Raw genomic sequence first — 17,532 nt, 5'->3', positions numbered from 1 at the left:
CTATTTGTTAATCATGGTAGAAAGGAATGATATCTAGATGCAAATTGCAGAGGTTGATGAAGCAACAACAAGATGAGTTTCATGATAAGTTGGATCAATTAGAGAATAGAACCCCATCAGGAGGAAGAAGGCTAAAGTGCAATTAGAGGAAATTTCTGGACTTTTGTGTAATTTTGAATAAAAGAAAGAGGGTTAAAATGTAATTTTGGACAAGTTTAAATCTTTTTGATATTTTAAAAGATAATTTGAAGAAAATATATCTTAAGATATTTTATTTGATATTGTTAAATAATTACCTTATTTAACTATATCAATAAATATCAAAAGATAATATTTGCTAAAATTTTTTGAATCTAGAAAAGATATTATCAAATATTCTCAAAAACTAATTAAATCTGTTGAATATTTGGAAGATAATAGATATAAGATAGTAGATCTTATCAACAGAAAATTCAGAGTCCAAGTCCAATCAAGCCTATAAAGAGACCAGGGGAGGCCGAAATCATAACTCATTCATTCACTGAGACTCCTCCATTGTAAGCCATCATCCACCACTCCTCTCACTTTTATTTTACCATGTATTTCACTCCATTCATGGAGGGCTAAGCTTCTAAGGCTATTCCACTATAATTTCATTATGGATTCTAAGGTTAAGTTGAATTAATGAATTCGTTTCTTTTGATTATTGTTTTGAGTTATTATTCTTTTATGTCTTTCATCTCTCAATCATATTAAAAGCAATGATTTGAATCTACATGCATATTAATCATATGAGTTCAAGGGTTTCTATGTTTGTTTGAGAATTTACTTTGATTGAATTTAGGAACTTTCATATGATTAAATGAGTTTTTGCTACTAATTGAGAATGTACTTTGATTGGTGGTAAGAATTTCATCTATAATTAATTGAGAATTTACTTTGATTAATTAGCTTTTAATTTGGTTAGGAGATTTAAGAATAGACATGATTAAACACAATAGGATTTAATTGAAAATGTACCCTGGTTGAATTCATTGTGAATAATCTAGAAAGGTCTTGCATTTGATTGAGAATTTACTTTGGTTGATTGTATGATTGCCCTCAAGTTAATTGAGAATGTACTTTAATTAATTTGAAACTCGAACAATAATCAATTGAATAATAATATGTGGATAACCGATGATGAATCTATCGTAGAAAAATAGTGGAATTAGCCTATTTCATTATAATTGTTTCTAAGTTTCCTATTTGTTCTTCCAACATTCTTCAAACATTAACTTCATTAGCATAGTTTCTCACTTTTATTCTTAAGCATTGCATAACATTCACGAGAGTCAAATATTGAAAAGCATTTTTGTATTCATTGGGAGACGACTCAGGGTTACTTTAACCCTATCTACTTTGTTGAATACTACTTGGAAATACTGAAGTTGCCTTGAAAAGTAGTATTAATTTGATAGCTTCAACGACAACATATCAGTTTTAAATGGGTAGAGAAACAAAAGCAGGCTTTTGATGCCCTTAAGCATAGGCTCACTAATGCACCTATCCTTGCCATGCCTAATTTTTAAAAATCTTTTGAGATTGAATGTGATGCATCAAATGTGGGTATTGGGGTTGTTTTGTTGCAGGATGGACATCCAATTGCTTATTATAGTGAAAATTTAAATGAGGTTACCATTAACTATTCTACTTATGATAAAAAAATTGTATGCTTTGGTTAGAGCTTTAAAGACTTGGCAACATTATTTGTTACCCAAAGAATTTGGCATTCATAGTGATCATGAGTCTTTGAAGTACTTGACAGGACAAGGTAAGCTTAACAAGAGATATGCTAAATGGGTAGAGTTTTTAGAGCAATTTCCATACATCATCAAGTATAAAAAGGGAAAAGGAAATATAGTGGTTGATGCACTTTCTAGGAGGCATGCATTGCTTTCTATGCTTGAAACTAAATTGTTTGGTCTTGAATCTTTGAAAGACATGTGTATACAAGATGAGGATTTTGCTGAAATATTTGCTACATGTGAAAAGTTTTCTGGAAATGGTTACTATAGGCATAATAGATTCTTATTTAAAGTGAATAAATTGTGTGTGCCTAAGTACCCCATTAGAGAGTTTCTTATTCTTGAATCACATGAGGGGTGTTTGATGGGTCATTTTGGGAATCAAAAGACTTTGGAAATTGTGCAAGAGCACTTCTTTTGGCCTCGTATGAAACATGATGTGCATAAGTTTTGCGATCACTGCATTGTGTGTAAAAGGTTAAATCTAAGGTTAAGCCTCATGGATTATATACTCCTTTGCCTGTTCGTGAATATCCTTGGACTAGCATTTCTATGGACTTTGTTATGGGACTGCCTAAAACAAAGAATGGAAAGGATTTTGTGTTTGTTGTTGTTGATCGATTTTCTAATGTGACACACTTCATACCTTGCAAGAAGGTGGATGATGCTTGTCATGTGGCTGATTTGTTTTTCAAGGAAATAGTGAGACTTCATGGACTACCAAGGATCATTGTGAGTGATAGGGATACAAAATTCCTTAGTCACTTTTGGAGGACTTTGTTGGGGTAAGATTGGTACTAAATTGTTATTTTCATCTACTTGTCACGCGCAAACTGATGGTTAAACTAAAGTAGTCAATAGGGTTGAGTTTACTTACAATAGGGTTGTTCATAGCACAACTAATGTTTCACCTTTTGAGATTCTGTATGGACTTAATCCTTTGACTCCTCTTGAATTGTTGTCTTTGCCTAACATTTCTATGTTTAAGCATAAAGAAGCACAAACTAAAGTTGAGTAGGTGAAGAAGCTAACAAAGGTAGAAAAAAGGTTGTCTTTCAACCTAGAGACTGGGTTTGGGTACACATGAGAAAGGAAAGGTTTCTAGAACAAAGGAAATCAAATTTTTAACAAAAGGGGAATGGTCCATTCCAAGTGCTTGAAAGAATCAATGACAATGCCTACAAAATTGATCTTCCGAGTGAATATAATGTTAGCTCCACATTTAATGTGTCTGACTTATCTCTTTTTGACGTAGATGGAGAATTCTATTTGAGGACAAATCCTTCTCAAGAGGGAGAGAATGATGAGGACGTGACTAAGAAGAAGGGAAAGGATTCTCTTGAAGAACTTGAAGGACCTATGACAAGGGCTAAAGTAAGGAAAGCAAAGGAAGCTCTTCAACAAGTGTTATCCTTATGGCCCAACTGAAAGAGAACTAAGTTATGAGTTTGTTTTTAGAATGGCCCAATCTTTGTAAAATTGGCTGACCAAATTATGTCTTTGGGTCAATCAATTAGTGGACTTTAGTTTGTCTTTATTTTCAAGTCACAATAACAGCCCAATTTTGGAAACATAGACATCAGCCCTTATAACCTTAACTTTTTGAATCAAATGGACAAGTCAGATTTGTATGGAAAGAAATTAGGGTTTTCTCCCTTCTATCTTAGTGAGAGTGATTCTCCTAATTTCTTGAGTGATTCAAGAATCCTTGGCTGTATTAAAGGAATTTCCATCCTTTGTGTGTTGCCTCTTGTCTAAGAGTGTTTCTTTCCTTCTGTTATTGTCTCCTTGTTGTTCTTTTCTTCTTTTTAATTTCTAGAATCTCTATTTCTGTCCAGTTTTATCTCTTGGTCATAACTTGCATTCTACACATCCAAATTGAGTGTTTCTTGAGTTTAATTTGTAGTTCAGAACACGATCTTTCATACTGTTTTGGAAACACCCCATTCAAAGTTTTGTAGCTCTAGCAAGATATTGGCGTTTTGAAGATTGTGTTTCCCATATTTTTACCAAATTTCGAAATACTCTTTCAAGGTTCTAACCCTAAAGATCCTCAATAAGCCCTTTTGTGAATGTGGATCACATAAGAAGGTAGATAACTCTAGAAAAGTGGTTTTTAGAGAGATGATACGTTTTAAAATAATGAAACTCGTTTATAACAAAACTATTTATAATAAAATGATTTAATATTAAAATAACTGAGTCTCACTATTTTTAGACTACCACTAATTATAAAATATCATTTTCTTGGGTTTTACATTTCATGCACTTATGTTTCTAATATCTTGAAAATCTATTTTTAATATAAGCCTATAATTTTCTATTAAGTTGTTTAATTTTTGTATGTTTGATATATGATTAATTATATGTTCAATACATAAATTATTTACTATCTTGAAGCTTTTTGTTGAAATATATATATATGTATATATATATATATATATAAAGTTAATATAAGAGAAAAAAGTATTAATAATTTATAAGTATTTAATTTTGAATTATCTAGTTGGACAATTTAAGAAGATTAATCATTTTTTTATAATTTATTAATGCATATATAGTTTAATATACATGTCTTAAAATTCATGAATATTTGCTAACTATGTTTTGTATTGATTTTTGGGTACATATTTGTTTATGATTTATTATGACTTTCATTTCGTATAACCTGAAAATTTATGTTAAATGTTGACAACATTTTTTAAAGTTTAAGATATGTTGTTTAAAATTGATATATACAATAAACTAAAGAAAAGAAAGTAAATATTTTTGAATAAGATAGGATTAAACCTTGAATACAAAAGTGGTAGATGTGATCATTCATTTAAATATTACTGAAATTGTGATTAGAATGTGATTAATTGACTACATTAGTGTTACGTGTATTGATTGAAATTAGATTAATTAATCACATATTAATGTTGAGTACATTAGTGTTGATTAGTATTGAGTACTAGAAAAGTTTATACAATTTACATAGTATAAGTGACAAAGTGAAATTTTGATATCCTTTAGTCCATTCTTTATTAAAGTTTAGTTATCTATCAAATAATTAATTACCTAAAAAGTACATAAAATAATAATTTAAATAAATAGTTTTATCTAATATAATTTTTAAGCATAAAGCAAAACACAGTACTTTTCCAAAGAAACATATGAATACATTAATTACTTGCGTATTTGTTTGGTCCAACGTCTCATATCCTACGGATAAGAATGAAATGAAATAATTGTTGGTCGTTAAATAGTCTTGATCCTAAGAATAATGCATTATCCTTATCATATTCAACAACTCTCATAAATGTTTTTCGAATTCTAAACTAAAATGCCATCTCTTTGATTCAAAAAGAGAGAATATTGAACATTAGTTTAAAATACAAATAATAATTGGCTAATTTATCGTATTTAATTCAATTTTTTTAATTTAATTAAAATATTATTTTATAAATATTAAATAATTTTTTAATATCTTAAATAAAATCATGTTAACATTACTATAATTTTTAATATTTTAAAAATACTTATTAATAATTTATTAAAAAATAAAATAAAATACTCTTAAGATTTTTTAATTTATTGCAAGATTTTTCACATGTAGAATTAAAAGCGCGGCACTCAACCAAAATCAAATCCAACTCTTTTCTCCACGACTTAAATTTCTATTTAAAATGATTGCTTTTGAAATGGAAAATTATAGCAGAGAATCCAATTAGGGTTAGTTGAAGAAAAAGTAGAAGAAATACAAGTGTCAACTGTTGTGACACTTACGCAAGATCTATTTTGAGCTACACAACAATACAGAAAGAAAAAGAAAACCTTTAAAATTAGTTTTGAATGATATAAACGGAGAGATGACAAAGGAGTGAATCCTTTTGAGTATTATTGAATTCGTTGATATTATATCATATTTGATTTTTTAAATAAAATATGGAGTTTAGAATGTATATTTTTTTTTTTGTCAAACGAATCAAAATGACACTTGAAAGGGAGGGACAAATGTCTCAACCAAAAGAGATTTAACATTTTATAGAATTTTCCAAACCACAGCTCATCTAATTTTCTAAAAAATCTGCATCTCTCTAAAACTCAAGTCTTTATCTTTTCTCCTCCTTTTCTCTAGAAATTCTTCATCCCCTTTCATTCTTTTCTTCAACCAACCACTGTTTAAGCAAACTAGGAGTCAAGATCATTGTTTTCCACCGATCAAAATCAAGCTTAGAGTTGGTAAGTTCATTCTCTTCTTAGAATGGTTGTTTCCTGTCACATGCACAATAGCCTACTGGTTGCATGTGTTCTTCAACATTCTTTTCCCTTTTCTAACTCCATTTGTTGTCCATTAGGTGGTCTTTTCTCACAAATCGATGAACTGTAGGCGTTCATAGGAATTTCTAGTGGTGATCGAGTTTGCAATTGTTGAAGTTGTTCGGTCCGATTAAGAGGTAAGGGAAGCTATCTAATTTAATTACTTGGTTTTAATGTATGAAATTGATTTGGATGATTCTGTATGAATGTAAAATTGGATGAATTGGGTGTTCGATGCTGTTTGTGTGGAATATTGATGTTGTGTTTATGATGATTTTGTTTCTGCATAATTCTGGTTCAGTGGTCGAGTGAAATTGGTAAGGTTTGGTGTTGATCCTAATTCTATAGTTATTCTACAGCTATTCTGCAGAATTATGTAGTTTGCTGAAGGTCTTTAATTGACCGTTCGATTTCTCTCTAGTGTTCGGTCTTAATTGAGTTCTGCTATTGTGTGGATTCTCAGTTAATAACCGCTCGGTCTAGTGTTGATTTTTAATTTAATATAGCGTTCGGTCTGTCATATACTGTAACTGTTATTGACCACTCGGTCTCGGAAGTGCTCGGCCAAATGTCAGCACTCAGTTTCAGTGGTGCTCGGTGATGCACTAAGCACTCGGTCTCATCATATTACCAAAATTATTTAACTGAAATTGAAACTAAGAGTGTTCGGTCTAAGCTCGTAGTATTTAGTTTAAGCTCTTAAATTTTGATTACAAGCTTTAGTATTTGATTATGTCCAATTATAGATGTTATATAGTATTCAGTCAATTCTTTGGATTCTGTCTAGTAAATACAGTTCGGTTATAGTCTTTGAAAAATGAGAAAATGTTTTGTCTCACAATAAGTATTTAGTTCAACTAAAGTGTTTAGCCTGGTTATAACGTTCGACATAAGCCCTAAGTGTTCGACCTAAGCCTATAGTGATTAGTCTAATATAATAGTGTTCGGTATGGTCTACTAGTAGTCGGCATTAATGTTCGGTTTTAGCTTTAGAATGCGGTTGTTCTGATGTCCAACTTCAAAGACGTTCGGCTCATGTTTGAGTTTCACTTTTTCATATTATTTCGTTCAGTCAAGTTCACCATAGGGAAACAATATCCCATACGGTCATGTTCGCAGATAGGAGGGTTTCTACCGTCCGGTTTTGTTCATAATAAGTGTTGATATTTCCGAGTCAGTTGTGCTCAATGGTGATGTTATTTTAATGTTTGGGTTGAAGTTATTTAAAGGTGTTATGGATGAGGAAATATGTTGTTAATGAAGTATAGTATTTAAAATGTGATATGAATGGAATAGTATGAATATGAAGAAGTAATGAAGTATAGTATTTCAAAAATGGTTATGAAATTGTAAAGTATGAATATGGTCAGACTAAGCTGTCGTTCATCCTGACATTCTAATGGTCAACGAGTCTCAAGTAGAGAATGGTGGCGCATGTGGTGAGAATAGCAAGAGGCCTGGTTGCGTATAGCTTGGGGTTCCAACTATCGGACTAAACTCATGTGTAGACTTGGGTTTCCAGCTAGAGTAAGGGATGAAGGGCTAACGTCGTGTGGCGGCTTGGGTTTCTAGCTATGATAATTCTGATGATTTTCCAGATTACCTTTCCACGACTGCAAGAACGTCGTAGCTACATAATTCATACAGTCCGGACAGTCAAAGTGAAAGTGGTCGGTTATAATATGTTGGTGTGATTTCTGTAGAAGTATGATTGTTTTATGTGTTTATATGAAATGAATGTTTACAGAGTTAATTAAATTACACTATCTTACCCTTATTTTCCTGTCTTGGCATGTTGTCCGTTCGATCGTCCTTGTCCTTGCAATGATCACCCTTTAGGTGTGAGCAGAGTGTGCAGAAGATATTTTAGAGCATGCGTTGGCAGGAGAGGGGGTTTTCCGCTAAGAGTAAGAACGTTCGGTCTTGTATTTGTTTCTGTTTTTAGTATAGGACCGTTCGATGTAATACATTGTTGTAGGACCGTTCGGTTAATACACCTCTTGTATGACCGATCGATCTGCTTTTATGATTTGTATTAGTATAAGTTTCTGTAAAGTTTTAATTTATGATTATTTTAGGATAACTGTAAGTTAGCTTTATTTTCTGTAACTCTTCTATTTTATTGTTAATGTAAGGAGCCTTAAGTATAGTTTATAACTATATTTTTAGGATGTTACAATTTCTTTTTATACTTATTTTAATGTCTTTATATTTATCTTTTTACAATCATATTTAATATTAATATAATTATAACTTTTTATTTAATATTTATCACAAAAATATACTTATTTTAAGTATTTGATAAATATTATATTTTAATTAAAATTTAAAATAATAAAACGTGTAGAATAATAAAATAAAAAATTTATATCTATTAAATATAAAATAGTAATAAAAAAAAATTAATTTGATGATATGGAAATCATTACAGCACATCCATATGGCTCTATTACCATTCCTACATGTAATGGAGAAAAAAAAACCTTTAACAACAAAAAATAATTGAGTAAACAAACTTTAATAACCCAAAGTGTATATGTATGTGGGGACAATAGTATGTTGACTAATAATTTTGGAAAAGTAAAAGTAATATATTTAAATTTATATATTTTATTACATACATAATGTAATATAATTATAATTATAAAATAAATCAAACATATTTAATGGATTATATTTTTCACTTTTTAAATTTTGAATTCATCTGACAAAATATTTTATTAATTTTCTCAATATAAATAATTATTGTTGACAAGAAATTTATCTTTCATTTTATTTTATATTTTTATTTTGATAACATTTGTTGCATAAAGTAATCTATCTATTGTTGTAATAAAAAAGAGTTATAATAAGACAAATGATCAAAGTAAAATGTCATTTTACTTTTCTCGTCAATGACACAATTTAATCATGTTAATAAATTCTTCAAATGTAATGATTAGGAACATCAACAACAATTTTGAAATTATATTTAATCATGAATTAACATGAAGTCATCACCTATAATTCTTTAAACATTTAGAAAATGTTTTTCTAATTGGACAATTTAATCATTAATATCACGTTTTATAATATGGGAAGAAACTTTCATCTTCATAAGTAACTTTCCTTTTATAAATTTTAAAAATGAATTTATTTTTTTATTCTTCATTAGTAAACCTATTTTTTTAAATAAAATTTAAAACTAAAAAATAATTTATCATAATTTAATAAAAATTTGAGAGATATAATTATTAAAAGAAAATATAATAATCGAATAACAATTAAAATTTAGAATAGAATATGAAACAATATAAAAATACTCGTAACATGAAAAAATATTAATTACCAAACTAATATTTCACATACAAGAAAAAGTTATTTTTTCTTTCTTTAAGAGTGAGGGAAAACAAATGAAAAATGAATAAAAATGATGAGTTTGAGTCTAATTGTTTTCTAAAAAAACCCACATAAAAATGAAAGATGAAAAAAAATATTTAATTTAAGGAGTTTGTTAATTTATATAAGGTTTTTTTTAATTGATATATTTTAGCAAAGTGTAACAAGTTTTAGGTTACAAAAATATCCTCATTCAAATAAAAACATACTTTAAATCTAAAGGTATTTTAATAATTTTAAAATTTAATTTAAAATAAAAAAAAAATAAAAGGTAGTTATTTATAATCCATAACTTTATAGTTGCTGCTAAGTGTATTAGTTATTTTTTAAAATAAAAAAATAAAAGATAGTTATTTATCATCCATGACTTTATAGTTGTTGTCACGTGTATTAGTTGTTTTCTAAAATAAAAAATAAAATAAAAGATAGTTATGTATCATACTTGATGTCATGTGTATTAGTTTTTTTTAAATGATTGGATTATTAATGTCAGCTACCACCAACATCTTGGTAACAGATTTCTTTTACAACTTTTACTTATATTTTTAATAACATATTTTCTTTCTTTTAAAAGTAATGGTTATTATTTCATGGATCTCCTCTAAAAAAAATTAACTACTAACCTCTCATATATATATATATATATATATATATATATAATTTTTAAACATATTTTTGTCGTAATTGAACTAAATAATTTTGCATAAATCAGTTGACATATATTTGTGATTATTTTAACTAATTTTTAAACTCTTGTGGATAATAATCTATTCAAAAATATATAAATGTCAACTTTATTTGGTGTTATGATATTAAAAGTATGTGCTTGTAATAACTTGATTGCTAAACGTTCTACTAAGGTTTTCTCAAAGTGTACTTGTAAAATAATATGTATTGATCACTTTTAAAATCTCACATTTTAACTTTATATTAAATCACTAATTACATGACCGCTATATGTGAAAAATTATAATAAAAATTTTTATTTATTTTATGTAATGACATTCATTTCTAAAAATTATATATTTCTAAAAATTATATATTTTTAAAAATATTATAATTAAAAATATTCTTATAGTTGATAACTACGTTTTATTTTTTTAAAAAACAACTAATGCACGTGACAAAAATTATAAAGTCATGATCATAAATAGTTAGCTTTTATTTATTTATTTTTTAAATTAAATTTTAAAATTATTAAAATACTCTTAAATTTAAAATATGTTTTTATTTGAACGAGGATATTTTTTAACTTAAAACGTGTATATTTATTACCAACTAAAAAAACGACCATACATAAATTAACAAACCCCTTAATTTAATTCCTATCAATTTTTAATGTACATCACAATTAATTTAAAATTTTTTAAAAACTTTGGGTGGCGATGACCAGCCCGCTCCTTCAATTATCCGCAGTTGGCTCTAACCTCGTTAGTTTTATTTATTATATTATTAAACAAAGTTTTAATGAAAAGGTAAACAAAACTAATGAAAGTCAATCTTGTCATCGTAGTAAGACTGATTCTTTTCCAATCATATTGTATCATTTCCTTAGTTATTATTCTGAACCCCTTCTATTTAATTCGATATAAAATTATTGTATTCTATTCTATTTTCCTTAGTACTGTGAGAAGGTCACATTTGCACTGCAACTTCCTTACCTCAACAGAAACCATGTCATCCATGGCTTTTCTTTCACATCCTTATTTCTTTGCAGCTTTGACCCTTTTGGTGGTTCAATTTCTGTTCAGAAAACTGAGCAAAAGGGATGGGAAGAGGTATCACCCTGTTGCTGGCACTGTGTTTAATCAGATGATAAACTTCCACAGGTTGCACCATTACATGACTCATCTTGCTGCAAAACACAGAACATACAGATTGCTCAACCTTTTCAGATATGAAGTTTACACTGCAGAACCGAGTAATGTTGAGTACATACTCAAAACCAATTTTGAGAATTATGGAAAGGTAAAAACTTTATTAATTAATTACTTCTCTACTACTTGTAGATAAAGAAAACATTGAATGTTTTAATTTGGTTGAGTCATTTCAACTTTAATTTAGAAAATCTTACAAGATCTGTACAAAGATTTGGGGGAGAATATAACATTACTCGTTTGTACAGAAAAGTGTTAAAAGGTTCTGTTTTATTTGAGTTGTTAAATGGAAGTGGTGAGTTGCCACTTACTCTCTAGTGGGTAGGGTTCAAGGAACTGAAAAGGTTCTTGGATTTCATATTGTTGTCAAATCTGTTGAATTGAAAAGCTTGTTTTCTAGATAACATATATGAAAAACTGGAGCACTCGGTTATAAGCATTGAAGATTTTTTTTTTTTTTTTATTTTGAAAGCGATTTGCCTTCTTTGTGAAAAGTGACATGATGTGAAACACTTGACACTTCGGTTCTACTGTTCGTGGTTCTGTTTATGACACCTTTTTCCTGAAATGATTGCAGTAGTTATATCCTGCTGAAATAGGTAATAGGTGTAAAAGTCAAAGTGAACTTCGTCTGTATGGTATGAAAGAAAACCTTTAGGAAACTGAGGTTCAGAATCTGCGGCTTCTTCTTAGTGTAGAAGTTGCTTAAAAATGATAACTCAAATTCGAATCTGTCCTTTTAAATTTTGGCAATGGTAATATATTCCATCTTCCTTTAGAAGGTAGACATGATCCTTTCCAATTTCCATGCTGTGGTTGTAACACTAGCTTTATTATAAGTATGGTAACATGTGGAGAATACTAAAACAGAGCTTAAAGAGAGATTTATGGAATTATTACGTATTATAAAGCTGGCTTGCTTGAGCCCAAACTGTTATTTGGACTTGGAAAGAGTTTAGGTATATGAGAAAACAAAATCTGATTCAATTGTAAACTAGTACTATTGGGTTCTTTCTAAACGATACATAGGGGATAATTGACACCAATGAATCATGAACCAATTCATAGAAGAAATTATGACACAACTTCCAATCCAAAATGGATTTGTAGGTCTTCTTTTTTATGTTACTTAGTTTTCTCATTTTTACTTTGGATTCCTAACAAGTGCAAGAGGTTATACATAGAGCTTTACAACCTGTAATATTGATTACAATATTTCTTCTAGTATCCTGCAATATCTTAGATTTTAAAATGACAGAGATACTAAGCATTAGGTATATAGATTTGTGATAGGCCTTTATGATTTATTTAATTAGGCATACAGGGATTTGCTTGATTCTTGAAAAAGTTGGGCCAAATAGCTTCAATTTTGTTTCTTTAAACTTTTGTGCAGGGCTTGTACAACTATCAAAATTTGAAGGATTTACTAGGTGATGGGATTTTCACTGTTGATGGGGAGAAATGGCGGGAACAAAGGAAAATATCAAGTCATGAATTCTCTACCAAGATGTTAAGGGACTTCAGCGTTTCAGTATTCAGAAAGAATGCAGCAAAACTTGCAGACATAGTGTCTGAATCTGCAACTTCTAATAGTTCGTTGGAAATCCAAGTGGGTATATATATGTTCTGAAAGATGCTATCATATACCTTCTTTTATCTACTTCATAGGATGCTAACTTGCTCCAATAATTTGTATAGGACCTTTTCATGAGATCAACACTGGATTCAATTTTCCAAGTTGCATTTGGAACTGAACTTGACAGCATGTGTGGATCAAGTCAAGAAGGGAAGATTTTTGCTGATGCTTTTGATGCATCAAGTGCACTCACCCTCTATCGTTATGTTGATGTCTTCTGGAAGATCAAGAAATTTCTGAATATTAGATCAGAGGCCAAATTAAGAAAGACTACTAAAGTTTTAGATGAATTTGTTTTGAACCTAATCAAAAATAGAATTCAGCAAATGCAGATTTCAAGGGGAGGTTCCGATGTAAGTTTATTACATGCAAGCTGTATTTATACATGATGAAAGGAGTAACCTTAGCTGTAGAATCATAAACGGAAGCTTAAGATTAAACTTAAATAAAACAATCATGGCCATTTATATTTGAGTGCATGACCAAGATTAACTCTCTTAATCTCACTAGATGTGCCACCAATATGTGATCCATTTTTCATTCTATATCTGTAGAGTAAACGTGAAGATATTTTGTCAAGGTTTCTGCAAGTGAAGGGATATGATTCAACATACCTAAGAGATATAATTCTAAACTTTGTTATTGCTGGGAAAGACACAACAGCAGCCACACTTTCTTGGTTCATGTACATGTTATGTAAGTACCCTGCAGTTCAAGAAAAAGCAGCAGAAGAAGTGAAAGAAGCAACAAATACAAAATCAATTAGCAGCTATACTGAATTTGCGTCAAGTGTAACAGATGAAGCTCTTGAAAAGATGAACTATCTTCATGCAGCAATTACAGAAACTCTGAGACTTTATCCTGCTGTCCCTGTGGTAAGATTAAGTTTGAGGTTAAACTCTTCATTTTCATCACTGCATGCAGTAGAAACAAGACTCCACTACTTCTCCTTCTTGCATTTATGGTTAGAACTAAAGCTACCTCTTATGGTGGGAGGACTTGGGGCTGTTTGATTTCCTTCTCACCTTTTGTTTTAAAATTGTGTGTTTTCTATCAAATAATTTCATGCTATTCAGCTCTCAAGTCCATCTAAAATTGATCACGTTTTGAAATCTTCTTAAACAAGTATATTGAAAACCAAAAACAGAGATGTTTTGTCATTTTTGTCATGTTCTGTGGTCCTAGCTCAAGGGTGTGCTATAATGGTGAGGTATGTCCTTGGCATGGGTGTGTGTTTCCTTTGTTTTTTCTATAAACTAGTAAGATTTTTGAAAATAGAAACCAAATGCCATCATGTTTTAAATTTGATTACCAAGTACAAGATCCAGCTTTAAGATTTTCTCTCCTTAGACATGTCTCTAATTTTCACACATATTTCAACAGATCAAGGTGACTTTTTAAATTTAGAGAACCAAGTTGAAGCTAAAAATGAAGAGGACTAGAAACCTATTTTATGCTAATAAAAAATCAGCACTCCACCCTTCCTCACTGGCTTCCATGTAATAATATAAATTTCCAAGATTGATACATTGTTGTTACACATTTGACATGCTTGTGTAGATGAAATGCATTATAAGTACCAGACTCCTTAATTTGATGCAGGATGCAAAGATTTGTTTTTCTGATGACACATTACCAGATGGGTACAGTGTTAATAAGGGAGATATGGTATCTTACCAACCTTATGCAATGGGTCGGATGAAATTTATATGGGGTGATGATGCAGAGGATTTCAGGCCAGAAAGATGGCTTGATGAGAATGGCATTTTTAAGCAAGAGAGCCCTTTCAAGTTTACAGCTTTTCAGGTCAGTAGAGTTTTGCTTAGAACATTTTTTAGAACTATGCTTGTTATGCACATGATCAAACTCCTATTAGTGTGTATTTTCTTTCAAGAAGCATTGGATTGATTTTAATTCATTTGCAGGCTGGTCCTCGGATTTGTCTAGGAAAAGAGTTTGCTTATAGACAAATGAAGATATTTTCAGCAGTTTTATTAGGTTGTTTCCGCTTCAGATTGAATGATGAGAAGAGAAATGTGACCTATAAGACGATGATAAATCTTCATATTGATGGAGGCCTTGAAATCAAGGCCTTGCACAGATAAGGGGATTAAAAGATTTTTGGAACAATCCCAACTCTACTCAAAAGCTAATAGTAAAAGTAGTTCAACAAAAGAGAATGAAAGTGGATTTTAGAATTGAAAGATATGTTGGTTTACAAGATATTGTATCTACATAATTTAATGATGTGTATACTATTATATGACTTTAAGTGTGCCTCGAAGAAAATAAATGGTTATTTTATTCCAAACAATCCTATATCACTTATGTACACTCATGAAAATATTCACTTTAATAAATAATAATAATTTATCTTTATTATTATTAATAGTACTAGTAATTTTTTGGATGAAAACGTGAAAAATAGACTTAAATATTATATAGATGATAAAATAAATAAATAAATGTGGTAGCTCAGATGACAATGGTCTTATTAAAATCAGAAACATGGCTTCTAACCCTGGTGAAGCGATTTATATTGAAAAATATTTTTATAAATATTTTAATAGCATAATTGAAACCTTGGAGCTTCTGCACTCCTCTATCAACATTTTTCCAGAAGATGAGGCTGTGGTGGGACCAGCCACCGCGTGCACAAAATTTTTGGTTATAAATTTGGGGAAACCTTTAGCCACTGCGGTAATGTGCTTGGAGCAAGAAATGAATGGAGACTTGCATTGACAACTAGAGGGCTGCTAGAAACTCATTTTTCGACAGTAAAAAAGAACTTCTAGAAGAAAAAAAGTAAGGGAAGTAACTTTTTTTTATGCTAGATAGATGTATATTTGAGATTTATGATTATGATTACATATATGGGTATGTTGCATTTTAGTAATGTTAACTATTTGTGCTGTGTGGGTTTTGGGCTTTTTTTTAATTATATATATATATATATATATATATATATATATATATATATATATATATATATATATTAAAAGTTATTTTGATAAAATTTAATTGAATTAAATATGTTTTTAATTTCAAAGTTATGCAGCGCTTTTAGGTTTAGTTTTTATTTCAAAGGTTTAATGTTTCAATATGTTTCTATTTTCGTCCTAAATTTGAAATAGGTTCCTGTTATATTTGAAGTCTTAATTAGATCCTTATTTTTGTTAATTTTATGTAAATAAATCCTTTCCGTCAAATTCAGAAAACAACGTTAAGGAGTGCGTGACGTGGCGTGTGTGAATTCAATTTTTTAAGGTTTAATGTCTCCAATAGGTCCCTATTTTCGTCCCAAATTTGAAATAGGTCCCTATTTTCGTCCCAAATTTTTTAAGGTTTAATTTATAACAGGAACCTATTTCAAATTTGGGACGAAAATAGGGACCTATTGAGACATTAAACCTTAAAAAATTGAATTCACACACGCCATGTCACACACTCCTTAACGCCGTTTTCTGAAATTGACGGAAAGGATTTATTTGCATCAAATTAACAAAAATAAGGATCTAATTAACTTCAAATATAACAGGGACTTATTTCAAATTTAGGACGAAAATAGGGACATGAGACATTAAACCTATTTCAAACTTAGCTCCACTTTTATTCTTGTAATATTTAGTCTCCAAATGTTAGGTCACTTCTCATTTTTTTTTCTCAAAGGTGTCAATCTTTTCTCCTTTCTCCTTTCTCCTTTCTTTCTTCACGTGGGAGGCTATTTTTTCATGATCTCAACATCTCACTTTACTTCCGTCGGCTAGGTATTGTATGCTTCAACAAGGTCTTCACGGTCTCATAACCCTCAGTTTTAACTCAATGAAATTCCTCCTTTTAACTCAAAATCGTTTCTACTGTGAAATTTCTTTATTTGTTGATTGGTTTTGAAAATGTTAGAACAATGGGTTGGATCATGTTGATGTGAAGTTGTGACCTTTACCAAATGGGTTTCCAAAGTTTTCTACTTTTCGGTTTCTGATAATTGAAGCAATAATCGAAATGAAAATATAGCATAATTTATCAGCCAATATTATTCATAGTGTTGAAATAGAACTGGGTTGTTTGGATTCCAAGACCTAAAAGAGAGAAATGATGGAATTTCCAAATCTGCATAGGTTAACATAATGTAGGAGCTTAACCGATTGAATATTTTGATGTTAGAGATAAGGGTCATTGTGCAGTCCTGATCATTCAGTCAACATTTGGAAAGTGCAATAGGGAAAGTGCAATAGAGGAATTTCACTACTAGTTACACTGTTTTATTTATTTTTGTTTCTTCTAGTTGTTTAAAACCTCTTTTATTCAAGAGCTTGCTGAAGCTGGTATAGTTTTGTCATTGACATTTGGACTGCTTTGGTTCCGAGAGCATGAAAATCGACACTGTAAGATTTCTCTGAAGAGATATATCAGATGATAATTGACAAACATTCCTTGGTTCTAAAGTAAAACCAAAACTAGTGCTTATACAATTTAGCTTATTTATTCTTAAAAACAAAGAAAAAAAAGTGATGCATTCCTAAAAGGCTTCCTAATAGATCTATTTCTGCGTCTTTAACTGTTTGTAGAAGTT

At 29.9% G+C, this 17,532-nt stretch overlaps 1 protein-coding gene and 1 long non-coding RNA gene across 2 annotated transcripts; both read left to right on the top strand.

The window, feature by feature from the left end:
* Positions 1-5,844: 5,844 nt before the first annotated feature.
* LOC108337948 (uncharacterized) lies at positions 5,845-8,197 on the top strand. The gene is made up of 3 exons (XR_001832976.2): positions 5,845-5,990; positions 6,107-6,205; positions 7,908-8,197. It is a non-coding gene; the product is annotated as an uncharacterized LOC108337948 (long non-coding RNA).
* Positions 8,198-11,028: 2,831 nt separating this feature from the next.
* LOC108337109 (cytochrome P450 704C1) lies at positions 11,029-15,341 on the top strand. The gene is made up of 6 exons (XM_017573565.2): positions 11,029-11,414; positions 12,717-12,932; positions 13,022-13,312; positions 13,514-13,834; positions 14,562-14,765; positions 14,885-15,341. Exons 1-6 carry the CDS (start codon positions 11,121-11,123, stop codon positions 15,062-15,064), a joined length of 1,506 nt encoding a protein of 501 aa, XP_017429054.1. The 5' UTR covers positions 11,029-11,120; the 3' UTR covers positions 15,065-15,341.
* The last annotated feature ends 2,191 nt before the right edge of the window (positions 15,342-17,532 follow it).

The sequence above is a fragment of the Vigna angularis genome, chromosome 9 (genome assembly GCF_016808095.1).
Source record: "Vigna angularis cultivar LongXiaoDou No.4 chromosome 9, ASM1680809v1, whole genome shotgun sequence".
NCBI classification, from domain to species: Eukaryota; Viridiplantae; Streptophyta; class Magnoliopsida; order Fabales; family Fabaceae; genus Vigna; species Vigna angularis.
This window is presented reverse-complemented; position numbering and strand designations above follow the sequence as displayed.

Excerpts from the sequence above, each read along its gene's own strand:
- LOC108337109 (XM_017573565.2), top strand. The coding sequence starts at position 11,121 with ATGTCATCCATGGCTTTTCTTTCACATCCTTATTTCTTTGCAGCTTTG. Across the intron at positions 11,415-12,716 it reads ATTTTGAGAATTATGGAAAG|GGCTTGTACAACTATCAAAA; the intron begins GTAAAAACTTTA and ends ACTTTTGTGCAG. Across the intron at positions 13,835-14,561 it reads TTTATCCTGCTGTCCCTGTG|GATGCAAAGATTTGTTTTTC; the intron begins GTAAGATTAAGT and ends AATTTGATGCAG.